The sequence below is a fragment of the Trematomus bernacchii genome, unplaced genomic scaffold (genome assembly GCF_902827165.1).
Source record: "Trematomus bernacchii unplaced genomic scaffold, fTreBer1.1, whole genome shotgun sequence".
NCBI classification, from domain to species: Eukaryota; Metazoa; Chordata; class Actinopteri; order Perciformes; family Nototheniidae; genus Trematomus; species Trematomus bernacchii.
Window position 1 is genome coordinate 3,216,399 of NW_022987387.1, and position 14,479 is coordinate 3,230,877.

General features: G+C 41.6%; 1 protein-coding gene across 1 annotated transcript; it reads left to right on the forward strand.

Moving 5' to 3' along the window:
- The first annotated feature begins 1,356 nt into the window (after positions 1–1,356).
- Positions 1,357–4,923, forward strand: LOC117485578. Its single transcript, XM_034134172.1, has 10 exons — positions 1,357–1,384; positions 1,691–1,916; positions 2,023–2,296; positions 2,386–2,566; positions 2,685–2,761; positions 2,856–3,036; positions 3,586–3,834; positions 4,005–4,176; positions 4,291–4,439; positions 4,676–4,923. Exons 4-10 carry the CDS (start codon positions 2,398–2,400, stop codon positions 4,921–4,923), a joined length of 1,245 nt encoding a protein of 414 aa, XP_033990063.1. The 5' UTR covers positions 1,357–1,384; positions 1,691–1,916; positions 2,023–2,296; positions 2,386–2,397.
- Positions 4,924–14,479: the final 9,556 nt, after the last annotated feature.

Consider the following 14,479-nt stretch of genomic DNA (forward strand, 5'->3'; position numbering starts at 1 on the left):
AACGGTGCCGACAATATTATCGTTTATCGCAATAATTTCCGGGAAAATGTATCCAACTAAATTAATTATCGTGAGAGGCCTATACATGAAACACACACACACAAACAAATCTACAGACTTACTCCAAACTGCCAAATATATTAATTAACACACTCTCACTCTCATATACTCTTTGACTCTATTTTGGCCTAGTAGAACAATAAGCAGCAGACTTTTACTTTTTTATCATTTCTACTGGATCTTAGATCTGCGCATGCGCAATACGGGTCGGCAGTTGCGGCTCCAGAGTATTTTTGTTGGGTAATCTATGGTAGGGCTAACCCATACAGTGGTGGGGCTCAAGTCAGTATTTGCAATGTAATTACATACACGCTCCCCCCGACAGTGAAACGCCACGCGTGAGGTTTAGATTATTTCCCTGTCTCAATCCAAATTGAACTGTATGAAATAAAAAGGCACATTTGTTTTGTAGTAAATAAAAAGGGCGACCTGGAGCCAATCCTGCAACAGGTGAAAGAGTTGACATGCTGAAAACCCAACCCCTGCAGGGGGGTCTGGGGGGATTGTCCCCCAGGAGATTTTTTGAAATACTAACATAAAATACACATTCTGGTACTCTCTTGAGAAGAAAAATAAATAAATCTATTACTACACATTTAAAAAAATGAATGCCATATTAGTTTTTTGTTACTTTGTTCTGAAAGCTGAACCTGCTGCAGCAGTGTTGCTCCTCACAGAGAAGAGGAAAGAGGCTGTGTGAATTACTTTACATTGTGGATAAGGGTGGATAGCCCCCATTGTTCTGTGTGTCAAAATGAAAGACAGCCCACACACCTATCAATCATCAAACCGTGGGGTCTTATTTCATTACGTGTTGATTTCTATCAACACGTAATGTTGTATCGATGTATAGAGATGTACTACCGCGAAAGTATTCTCCGTCGGGACTTCCTGCAACAGCACCACGCCGTTATCGTGATTCTGATTGGCCAGAAGACATTATCAAAGATGTTCTATTGAGAAGACGATCACTACGTGACAAAAGTTTTCAAAACCGTTTCTAGTCTTCGTATTCTTGTTTTTGGCGTGAGAATAGTTTGGGCAGCGTGAGAGCGTGAGATTGAGAGTGAAAGCGTGTGTCACACGCCAGATGCGTGAGAGTTGGCAACCCTGCTTTCTTAGAGTACATCACAGCAGGACCCCGGTAAACACCACCGCTCCAGTACAGTCGGATGCCAAACAGACCGTACAAAGACTGTGTCTGTGGGAACTCTACAGAGGGCTGAGACACGGTCTGTGGGAACACAGACAGTGGAATTGAAAGTGTCAGTTGCTACACAGTTGTCCCGAGGAACACTGAAGTCGGCACACGTGAGGAGCAAAGGTATAACATAACATTGACTGTATTTTTCATTTGAGATACCTTAATTGTGCTTTTATTACATGTACAGCACTTTGGCTCGAACAAAATCGTTTTTAAATGTGCTCTATAAATAAAACTGTATTTGATATTATTGTTTATCACTGAAATACTGTAATGTGGACTACAGGAAATACAGTGCTTTGTGTAGTTCATTCTAAATATTTCATGAATTACTGTCAGATGTACACAAGTTGTTGGCCTTTTAAAATGTATTAGTGTATTATATAATGTACAAAGTATTTATGCATTTTTCCCTTTTATTAACAGGCATCCAGGCCACGGTTTCTTTCCAAAGTGTTGGCACTGAAACTTCCACCTACCCAGATTTCCCCTTGGCCTCTACACCAATAAAGGGCCCAGGACTGGGACCTAGGAAGAGACCTCGACTGGAGTTGGAGGAGGAACAAGGAGAGACTTCAACTGAATTTGAAGAGACTCTGGATTCGAGTTACCACCCTGATGATTCTGTACTTGCAGAAGAATCTGACGTATCGTAAGTTTGATATATTGGGTATACATTACTATTACTGTACTTCAGAGTTGAAAAAAAGAATATTGGAAATCTAACATGTATCGTTAATTTTGTTTTGTTACATTAGACTTCAGACACGATCCACACACAGTGAAGCAAAGTACATTGTGTTTGAAAGCTGCCTCGGACAGCTGTTTGAAAAATGTCCGGTGTGTAAGAGAGACTGTGATGTCCAAAGACGAAAACTGGGGACTTTTGTGGCGTTCACACAGCGTTGTCCAAGCTGCAGTTACCTCAGACAATGGGAGAGCCAGCCCGTCGTCGGAAGTACCCCGGTTGGCAACTTGCAATTATCCGCTGCTACATACTTCAGTGGTGGTTCCTTCTTCCAACTACAAAAGGTATTTTACCATCTAACATCCATAGCATATTAAAATTGACAGCAGTGGACTTTTTCAAAAACGTTTCCTCTTTTTCTATGTATTCATAGATATGCAGAGCCATGCAGCTGGAGATCTTCCAGTATGAGACCTTCAGGAGGCATGCTAGGAATTACCTGGAGCCTGCTATTATCCACAAGTGGAAGACTGATCAGCTGAAGATTTTCCAGCAACTACACCACCAGGGGGGAAAGGTCACAGTTGCAGGAGATATGAGAGCAGACTCTCCAGGTAATCAGAAACAAACAAGACAGTCTAGTGCCAGAGTTACTGGTGTACAATTCATCTAAGTTATCCATTGAAATTCTGTTGAAAAGCTTTGAAACCTCCTTTATTATATTATCTTCAGGGCACTCAGCGAAGTTCGGAAGCTACACACTCATGCGCCTGGGAAGCAATACCATTGTGGACTTCCAGCTTGTTCAGGTGTGAATCTCTTTCTGGGTGTTATCATTTTATGCTTACTGGCTGTTGATGCATGTTTCAGTGTATTTATGCCCTATTTCTTATTCACCAACAGAGCAATGAAGTTGGTGGTAGTTATCACATGGAAAAGGAGGGACTGAAAAGATGCCTAGATCATCTGGAGTCAAACAATTTGGCGGTTGAGTACATTGTGACTGACCGTCATCCACAGATCCAGAAGTTTCTGAGGGAACGCAACATAGAACAATTCTATGATGTGTGGCACTTTGAAAAAGGTATTTATCCCTATATGTTTGAATGGAAGAATACCAAATCAGAGACACTGTCCTTTGTTCAGATATTCCTTTGTTTTACTATGCAATTTATCCTGAGCTTCTAATCAGCAGCAGACATGACATCATGTCTGGATAGATACATGAATGATATCCCCCTACAATTTGTCCCTCTAATCTGGTCTTTCCTCTGTTATTGTAAACTGTCTGCCAGACCACTTGATCACAGCCCCTTTTGTCATTGTAAATTCAATTTCACTCACTACTCTTAGGATAATGTGAGTACTCTTTAGAATGGGAATTTACAGTGATGTGTATATGAATATGTATGGGGGTTTCCTGGGCTGGCTATTAAATGCTTTCAGACAGAAGGGTGTGTCCCTGACCATTGTCAGGCAATTATCATATGGTTGCAATTAACATGCTGTGCTTACCCTTCTGTCTGCCCCCCACCCTTCTTTCCACCACACCCTTGAATATTGTCCATCACAGCACATCATTTACACACTATGGCTTGAATATTCACTTGTGCATGTGTTTTCTTTTTATCAGGTTTGTCCAAGAAACTTGTGAAACTTTCACAGAACAAGGACTGCAAGTTGTTGAAGAGGTGGCTGCACAGCATAAAAAACCATGTATACTGGAGTGCGACGAGCACAACCTCGGGGCCGGAGAAGGTGGCAAGGTGGACGTCAGTCGTCAACCACCTACAAAACATTCACGTGCACGACGACCCCCTATTCCCCAAGTGTGAACATCCCGAAAGAGCCACAACAGATGCAAATAAATGGCTAAAACCTGGTAAGTTCAATATTTATAAAACAATTAGAAATAACAAGTGAGAAATTTAAAAACACTTCACTTCCTTCATAATATCAACAATATTGAATGTAAATATAACATTGTTGTTATGGAAAATGATAGTTGTAATGTTCTAATGGGATGTTGATGTTTTTGTAATTTCACTCAAGATTCAATAACACTCCACAAAGTTGAGAAAATACTCAACAACACGAGAGTTCTCAAAGATGTGCAAAAGCTAAGCCATCACTACCAGACCTCATCGCTGGAGTCCTTCCACAGCTTGATTCTGCGTTTTGCCCCCAAAAATGTGGTTTTCCCCTTCATGGGAATGTTGTGCAGGTAATACACTGTATAATTTATTCTGTAGCATCTTATAACACAGTCACTGTTTAGTGGCATGAGGGTTTTATTCTGTCATAACACAAAGTCTCATTTTATTTTGCAATTCTATAGGTTGTGTCTAGCAGCCATGCATCACAATGAGAATGCTGACCGTGAGCAAGCCACAACAGCTGCAGGACTACCGGTGTACAAATTGGCCTATCCAAAAGCAAGGAGGGGAGAATGTACCGCAAAGCCTGTAAAGAAGGACCCTACATACAGTAAGTTGTCAAATATTTTTGTTTTTATTAAAAACATAACTTACATTTTAAATTATTATTGCACAAAGTACCAATGAACTGGCCAGATATATGGCGAACCGGGATGACTGGAAGCAACGATGGAGGGCTCGTCTGAGGACGACCTAGAGAGATAACCACACTGAATTATATGTACAATGAAAGAATAAAAGAAAAATACAAATAATAAATTATTATATGAATGTTATATTTTTCAGTGTACGTGGGTGAGCTGATGAGGCTGGTGTTTGAGGAAGTCTTTGAGGATCCAACACCCTTTGTGGAGGAGATGAATAAAATCCCCATCCCAAAGGACCTGTCCATTCAATTTGACAGGCCCTCAAAGGAGGAAGTGGTAGCCCGCCATGTCTCACGTTTTAGTCAAGGGGTGGTCGGAAGCCAACATACTGTCCTGCCAGATCAGGAAACTCCCGGCGTATCCGGCAGACAACACATGACGGGATGACCACTCTGATGCCTCGTCCTAAGAAGCCCCAGCACCAGCTTACAAAGCAAGATGCCGAAAACGCCTATAAGAGGAGGAATGGATGATAAGATATATGTGCTGTCCTGTTTTTCACCCTTACCCTCTGGCTGCTTGAAAAACTGATTTTCCCCACAGGTCCATCTTATCTTATACAGTGTATATATGTATATCAATCATCATTTTGTACATTTCTAGAAATAAAGTTTGATAGAAATACTTGGTAGCCTTTCTTCCCTGAATGATGTGCTCCTAGATAGCATATCATTCATATATAGCAAACCATGATTTGATTTTTCATCAAATACAGTAGTAGTTTATTACAGGTAAAAATAACTTACACTCGTTCTGTTCTACGCCTCAAAGGTCCATAATCAAACCTATAAATGTTATGGAGGTTCTGCAGGGTGTATGGATTGAAACAGTTTGGCTCTAGTCAGGGGTGGTCAACCATGCACACAATAGGTTCTGGGACTTGCATCATTCGTGTTGCAACCTATAGGAAGATAAGATATTTGTAACATAACACGTTTAGCAATTAACTCCAAATATGGCGAGGTTTACAAAATAAACATTCAATTACTATAGAATAAATAAAAGGGCATATAATAGTCTATTGACTTGACAAGTATGTAGGCCTATGGTGTATATAATGTTGTGTGCTACTGTTGGTGTTTTTGTTGTATCTGTCACCATACTTGCCAACCTTGAGACCTCGGAAATCGGGAGCATTACTAAAGAGACGCGCTACCATGGAAACCAAACAATTGTGTAGCTGTATTACAGTCCGAGTGGAAACAGTCCAGGGTAAATCTGATTTTGTCAGAAATCGGGAGAAATATGACCCCGGGAGGAAACCGGGAGAGGGCTATGAAATCGGCAGTCTCCCGCGAAAAGTATGTCTGTTACCTTTCTAATTTCCCTGCAACAGACGTTTTCCACTTCGGTTGGCATGACTGCGCAGTTTCCACACGTGCACCTACATAACAGCAGTTGTAGGTACAGTTTGGTTAGCGAAACAAACTTGTTGTAGATAAATGATGCAGTTCTAACATTACATCTGAAATGTAAGAGCTATACAAAATTAAAACTTTCCACTGTGAAACCGCCTGCTCCAGTCTAGTTTGGGACGGTGGATCAGGTCCATCACGGTCCGTCTCACTTTCAGGATCGGACTCCGGTTCAAACATGTACGGCTGTACTGACGCCATTTGAAAACTGATGCTGAGCCGAAAACACAGTGTTAGACATGGGCGGAGCCTCTCTGGTGGTTGACTAATCAGAACAGAGTGGCCGAGCTGACCAATCGGAGCACACTAGGCTCACAGGGAGGGGGGGGCAGGAGCACAATCAAGTCGTTTTTCACAGAGAGTGAATACTGCTGAATACACATACTATACAGAGATGCTGTATGCGAAACCAATGTGAGTTTGGAAAATTGCACAGTATAAATCTATTTTAGTATACCTCAACAATGTAATTATGATCAGTGGAAATGGCCATGACATGGGCCCTTTAAACCAATTAATGTCGTATAATTAACAAGGATAAACTGATGTTTTTTAGTGGATGAGTACTGCAGATATCACTGTTAAATCATTTGATCATTGTTTTTATTATGAAAACGTCGAGACCGGAAATACTGTTTTCAACCAGTAACTTTACATGGAAGCTACCGCATATACACGTTCTCCTGTCAAAACCTCAAATCATCTTCGTAATATCTATCAAACTATAGATCCTACATATCGACTGGACGTGGATTCTAAAAGTACAATATACACTTCTCGCTAGAAATCTAATCAAAAAGCGTTTTAATGGCCAAACTATCCTACAATTTAGGATTTTACAGAGAGGGTTATTTGTGAATAAACGGCCATCTGTAACGTTTGCATTCAACGGGAGCACTAGAGGGCGAAAACTTTAAAACATAATTATAGGTCGTATTAAGCGCTTGAACAAACGACACATTTGGTCGTAATAAGGGCTTGAACAATCGGCCCATTTGGTCGTATGAGTTGGAGGACTTGTTGCTTGATCACCCTCTTTCTCTTCTCTTGATCGCCCTCTCTCTCTTCTCTTGATCGCCCTCTCACAGGAGAACACTTCACTGTAGGGTTTCTGCCATGTCTCCACTTTAGTTTGACCCTCTCTCTTCTCTTCTCTCTCTTCTCTTGATCGCCCTCTCTCTCTTCCCTTGCTCGCCCTCTCTCTTCTCTTGATCACCCTCTCACTCTTCTATCACCCTCTCTCTCTTCTCTTGATCGCCCTCTCTCTCTTCTCTTGATCACCCTCTCACTCTTCTATCACCCTCTCTCTCTTCTCTTGATCGCCCTCTTGATCTTCCATGGAAACGGCATATGATGACACCCCATAATTGACGTAGAGCTGTTGAGGGCAGGACCGTTAACCATTATCTGAAGTCTGCTGCTCTGAGCATGTCAGTTGGAGTTATGACCTCATCGTGTTCCATTACACAGGTGTTTATATTTGAGCTAACGACGTGTCAACATGCAGTAATCAGTGAGAGGAGAGCATTTGCATTGTTCTGAATGAGAGATAAACCTGTTACATGTGAACATTTTGTTGAAGAACCGTAACAGATATCGGTGACATTTCAAAGCGTGAAGCATGTCAAGGACCTTGAGTATCTGAAGTGTGCTTTTTGTGTACTTTCGGTCAATAATGTGGCCTTTTTGGCAGTTTAACTAAAGGTGTGCGGCTGCTGCTGTGAGGAAATAACAGCCTGAAATTACAATGGGCTTTAATGGAGACATGTTGAAAGTTTTTGTCACTTCATGCCCTCAAGAGGCATTTTGCTTAATTATTTGTCATTTTTCAAGCTACGAGATGTTTTCCTACGTTTGTCATGAAAAATTATGTCTCAGGAATGTAGGGTTTGGGAATTATGGCAGTTTTAAAAAAGAATATGAAGGCAAATTTCAAGATTTCCTACACTCTAGCTGTGACATCACGCACTCTAGTTAATGTTAAAATCTGAAGAAGGCCTCTGTACCAAGGTCTGAACAATGTTTAAAGCTCCCATGTCATGCTTTTCCGGTTATTACCCGTCCCCTTGTGTGTTATGAAGGTTTTTATGCATGTAAACGGTGTGCAGAGTCAAAACCCTCAAAGTACACCCTGTAGCGAGTAAAACTCTAACACAGAAAATACCTCCCCAAAACGCCTCGTTGGAGATACGTCACTGCCCATTTGATTCTTCCGGGTACCGCCTGATGTCATGCGGTACCCGGAACGAAATGGACCAATCCCGAAGAGCTATGGCCACACCAGCAGCGGCGTGTTCCTCCTCCAGAGGTTCGAAGAACCGGCATTTCACAGACGAAAGCTTCCAAAACATTGCCCAGTTTGAGGCCGGATATGCACAGCTTGTTTGGACCGTTTGGAGCAGGGGAAGATCTGGGTATACAACCTGTAAGTTTGCATTGTTATTTGTGTATTTATCAAACAAGACTGTTTAAATGTGTAAACTGTGTTGGACTGCTAAGCCATTGACACAGTGCTAACTGTGCTAACTAAGTTGCTAGCGTTTCCATATATCAACTCTAATATCAGCAGATGGCCTTGCATACATGTATCTCATAGCAGGAGAATGTCTGCATTCACACACACGGAATACTCATACAGTATACTGTACTGTGATTTACCGTACATTGTGACCGTACATATACTGCATGTAGCTAACGAGGCTAGCTGTATGCTAGCGCAAAACAATGTATTCATGCAAGTTACATTGTATGGTAGCAGAATACCCGTATACGATTGCAATTATAAACACGTTATTGCTAGCCTAATATGAACCACTAGCTTTTGTTCATAGTAGTTTTATTACACTGCATTATAGTTGCCTTTCCTCCAAGCTAACGTTCATATCGTGTTAGCTACCAAGGTAAACAAAGCTAGGTTAGCATATTAGCAGGCAAGCTGTTCATTACACAACTACTACTAACGAATCTAAAACAACTAAGTTTCTCTAATATTTTGTGATTTGCATTTGATTTCGTCCAGCCAGATCCTGGCGGACAATCCATGACGTGCTAAAAGGCACTTCTACTACTACTGAGGCGTCGTGCTAAAAGGCACCGCACCGACTGTGCGCAGGCAAGATGCAAGGAGGAGGAATGGATGATATACCGTGTATATATGTATATTTATGTTCATTTTGTACATTTCTAAAAATAAAGTTTAATGGAAATACTTAGTAGGCCTATCCTTTCTTCCCTGAATTCATATATAGCAAACCATGATTTGATTTCTCATCAAACAGTAGTAGTTTATAACGGGTAAAAATAACTTACTCTTTGTTATGAGCGGCTCGTAGGCCACAAAGACAAGGAGACATACACGAGTTTACAAAACCACGGCACATTTATTGTGATAAATGCAGAGATAGGTGGTTGAGAGGATCGCAGAGTTAGTCTTCCTGCAGCCGCTTTGGAGAGAGACTGGGGCCGTAGTGTCCGGAGGTGTCCGTGATCGTGCTGATTAGCCTCTTCAGCTCCACCCCATCGTAAGACAAAGGCCCTGGGGCCGTCACACTCTTCTATAACAACAGTTAAAAATATATATGTATATAAAATATACGGCTGTGCCGACGCCATGATAAGACTGATGTTACGCTGAGAGCAGCCGGGAAAAGCACTGTTAGACATGGGCGCAGCCTCTCTGGTGGTTGACTAATCAGAACGAGTGGCCGAGCTGACCAATCGGAGCACACTAGGCTCACAGGGAGGGGGGGGCAAGAGCTCCAACGAGTCGTTTAGTGGAGAAAGTGAATACTGCTGAATACACATGCTTGACAGAGATGCTGTATGCGAAACCAATGTGAGTTTGGAAAATTGCACAGTATAAATCTATTTTAGTATACCTCAACAATGTAATTATGATCAGTGGAAATGGCCATGACATGGGCCCTTTAATATCTCTAAATGTAAGAATCAGATTTAAAAGTTGTGTTACGAAATCCTCCGGTTTATATCCCGGTAGGTAAATAGGGACTGGTCATAAAGCACCGGGTGATTCCCTACCGCTAATTTCTCCTCCATGTTTTGGAATATGAGGAAATGACCTGCGGTATGTCTCTCCCAGCATACACGCCGTTTGATTGGCTAGAGCTTGAACGGTCAGATTTGCGTACACGGGATTTGATTGGCTGACGCTTCCACCTCAGCCTCAAAAGTTGAACATTGTTCAACTTTGAATCCTGAAAATCCTGAAAATCTCCGCTCGCCTGCCCACAATGCAGTTCGGCGAAAAGTGAGGGAAAGTGACGTCACCCCATTCAAAGTGAATGGGCAGAAGCGTTTCAAGATTTTTTAACGCTGCTGTGTGGACCGTCCGTTACACGAATAATGTCAGAAAGATGTGTAACATTTTAAAGTTGGAATGAGGTTTCTGAGTGAAAGTATGAATGAACAGTTAACAGTTGAAGTCGCATGAAGATTTGTTGAAGTCTGAAGAATTTCTCCATTGACTTCAATGGAGAAAAATGTGATGAATTATGGGATGTATCTCTGGAATTATGAAAGTTATGAATGAGAAAAGTAATAGCCATCGATTCCTGACCGAGCTGAACGTTTTGATGTTCGAACGGAGTTTCTGCGATGTTCAATGCGGGAGAAGAAGGCCGGCAAAATAACGGGCGGAATAATAAGAATAAAGAATTTCGTGCGTAGAAGAACAGATAGTTGGAATCCTGTTAACAGCATTCCCACTAAATAACATATAGTTGGAATGCTGTATCAGCATTCCCACTAAATAAGAAATGGGATGTAAAGAGGTGTGGGTGGGGGCCCTAATTCTGACCCCCTTGATCAGACCACACGCATCTTCAATTTGTTCATCATTGTGCGATTAGGGTGACAGACGGACAGAAAACATTTTAACAACTCTCTCACACACACACACACACACGTTTCAAGATGAAAACAGCTTGAAACTAGAGTGGAAATATATATATATATATTTTTAATCAGATCTAATACTATTTTCCCCAGTATATACACTTATTTTTTCCCCCTAAATATCCCATAATGCAGTCTGTCCTCCGCGGATGTATTTCCCGAAAACAGTGATGTTTAAAAGAGGCGTGACGCACGGCCGGACTTATCTCAACCAATGACAGCTCTGCAAACTGCTGGATATGTATTAACTGCTTTAATCGCGACGCGATGTTTACAGTGAGAACAGCTGCTAAGGTCCATGCAGAAAGCAGAGCAGTGTGTATAATATATATCACTCAGTATAAAATAAATATATAAGTCGTCATGAACACAGTTCTATCCATCAGACTGCTGGGCCTCCTGTCATCATTAATGGACGTCTCTTTAAAATGACTGCTCAGAGGAGAGGATTTATCATTTCTCTAAACGTCTGCTGCTTCCCCTCCTCTCTCCTCGGTTCCCCTCCTCGACTCCTCCGCTCGCATCTCCTGTGGGCGGGACTAAGACACGAGGATAGGAGTCGAGGAGGGGAATTTAGAGAAATGGGAAACGTTCAGAGCGTTGGACATCAGCGAAATCAGCAAAAGAAGACAGACAGGAAGTAAACACTAACAGGAACAGCAGAGGAAGACAGACAGGAAGTAAACACTAACAGGAACAGCAGAGGAAGACAGACAGGAAGTAAACACTAACAGGAACAGCAGAGGAAGACAGACAGGAAGTAAACACTAACGGAACAGCAGAGGAAGACAGACAGGAAGTAAACACTAACAGGAACAGCAGAGGAAGACAGACAGGAAGTAAACACTAACAGGAACAGCAGAAGAAGACAGACAGAGAGTTAGTAAACACTAACGGAACCGCAGAGAAAGACAGACAGGACGTAAACACTAACAGGAACACGGTATGGGCTCTCCAGAGTTGAAAGACTAATGGGACAGCAACTGTGAACAGACTTGGACAGTGACAGAACCTCCATCAGTGCTGCCGTCATTGCTGCAGTAATGTGCTGTTGGTACTCCGTGGAACATACTATTAATTTCTTAACGGAAGCAATACGATGATTTTCAAGTCAATTCAAGTCAATTTATCCCTTACTTACCAGCCCAGTCCAGCACACTATATGTTGATACTTTATTGTCATTCTTAGCTGTGACAAACATGCTAATAGCTCCCTGCATGCTGCTGTCTGCAAAGGGAGTGGCTTGGTGTTCAGTCACAGGGAATATGATTATAGAGTAATTCAAACTGAGAGTGATTTGATTGGATTGGCATTTCAGGCTAAAAGGTTGAACAGCAGCTTTATCTCCTCCATGTTTACACAGCAAACTGGGCTGCTCTTATAATAGGTGATCCAGCGCTGAGATGTTTTGGGTGTGGAGAGTGTTGTCTGGATATTAATTACATATTCCAAGTCTTTGAAGCTGCTGAGTCTTTGGAGACACGACCTGGCGGGGGGGGGGGCTGCAGTAAGACTCCTTCTATTATTCATCCTCTCGCCGTGTTATTGTTCCGTCTCTCTGTGGACTTATCAGGCCATTTTGAAACTGTTAGCAGGCGCTATTATGAAATTATTTTTCTTTCATTTGGATATTTGTGTCATAAAGAGCTTAAGCAGTCTGGAATTACTGAGGGAGGGCTGTTTATTAAATGATCTACATGCCCCAGGGGCATAGACCTCTATTTGGACATGGGCTTAGAGCTTGTAAGCCTATTATATCCATCAGATTAAAAAAACACCACATTGTGTGTGCAATGGTTATATTGATTGCATTCAGTCCTCATTCTACCTTCTGCCCACATGCAGCCCGACACACATAAATAATAAACTGACTTTATAAGCGTGAGTGTGAATGGATAAGTCAGTGCTTTGCATTGTGTTGCTGAGTAATATACACACACACACACACACACACACGCACACGCACACGCACACATGCACACACACACACACCTCTGAGGCCTGTGCTGGTGCACATTGCCACTCAGGGAACAGCGGCGTCTTAGCCTCAGATGAAAGCCGTTGTTTGCTACACTGAGATTGGCTCTCTCTGCAACAATGATGGCTCCTTTTTGTCATCCTATTTAATTTGTTATGTTAGAATTTAATCTGAATTGGAATGAATTGGAGGGAGAGAGAAAATGCCAGTGTGTGAAAACACCAGCACTAACCCACTGACAGACTCTCTGAGGTCCAGCAGCCTTCACAACACTCATTCATGGAATTCAACAGGGAACACTGCTGGAGACATTGAATCCCTTGTGGTGAGAATTGTGGAGTGTAAGGGGGGAAAGCGTTACACGGAGTTACACACCCCGCAAACACATAACTACTACTACTACTGTTACTACTACTACTACTACTACTACTTATTGTACTTACAGTATACTACTACATACATTTGATATTTAACTCCTTCAGCCTACTTTCAGCTACAGAAACCATTCAACTATTACATTATTCAGCTATTTCAGGACATTGAGGCTATACACTTTGTTGTTTATACCTTATACCATATTAAGCTTCATCACTATTTGTTCTCCTCTTCCAGTTTTACATTTCACTTTCAAGTTTCCCAACAAAGTCAGTGCAATGCATCTGAGCTTTAACAATTTTGATTGACATCATTTAACTTTTCTGCATTTTTCCGCTAAGTTCAGCAACAAATGTACGTAGGTTACAGCATTCACACGCATTTTCAGCAGGAAATGCATTTTCTGTAGTTTGTAGTTTTTCCTTTTTTTATATTGTTATCGTTTTTTATAGTTTTTATTTCTATATTTGTTCTTATTTAACATTTTAATGTATCTCTCTTTTTTTAAGTATTCTCTATTATACACCAAAACAATTTTCTTTGATGTGAATACCTACTTAATACACCTGACCTGATTCTGATTGGCTTTAGAACAACACTGCATGTACCCCTCCCCAGTCCCACCCTTTGGCTCCTGAGACCCTGTGGGGGTCCCAGTCAGGGGCAGATGTCTTTGGGGCTCTTGTCTCAGCCCCTGCCTGATATTGGTCCTGCTGTGCAGCTATGAGATCCGGCTGTTATGATTCTCAACATGAATATTTAATGGCCGTCTCTCCACAAACACAGAGCAGTCTGGATGTTTGGACAAATGTGAGGATGGCATGGGAAACCACAGCCGTGTCAACACTGGTTTGTATTTTCCAGCTGAGAGCCAGTTCTGTGGTCACTCTCAGATGCAGTCAGGGCAGTCATGATGTATGTAATACACATTCAGAGGTTATATTTCTCTCTAACCCTCCTGTCATGTTCCTTTCTCCCCCCATACCTTGGTGTTTCTGTTCAAATTTGACCGGTCTGTTTAAACTGCTCTTACATTTACGCAAAAAACGTTTATCATCACCACATTTTATTGAACACCCTTTTCAGCTGTAAACAATGTATCAAACTACTGGTTTACATGAATAGTGAATATACAAAGAATACACATAATTTACTGTAAAAAGATAAAAATCAAATCAAAACAAAGAACAAATTCACACGACAATAACACCAATTCAGTCAGACAACTCACCCCAAAACTGCGAGGACTGAGAGCCTGAC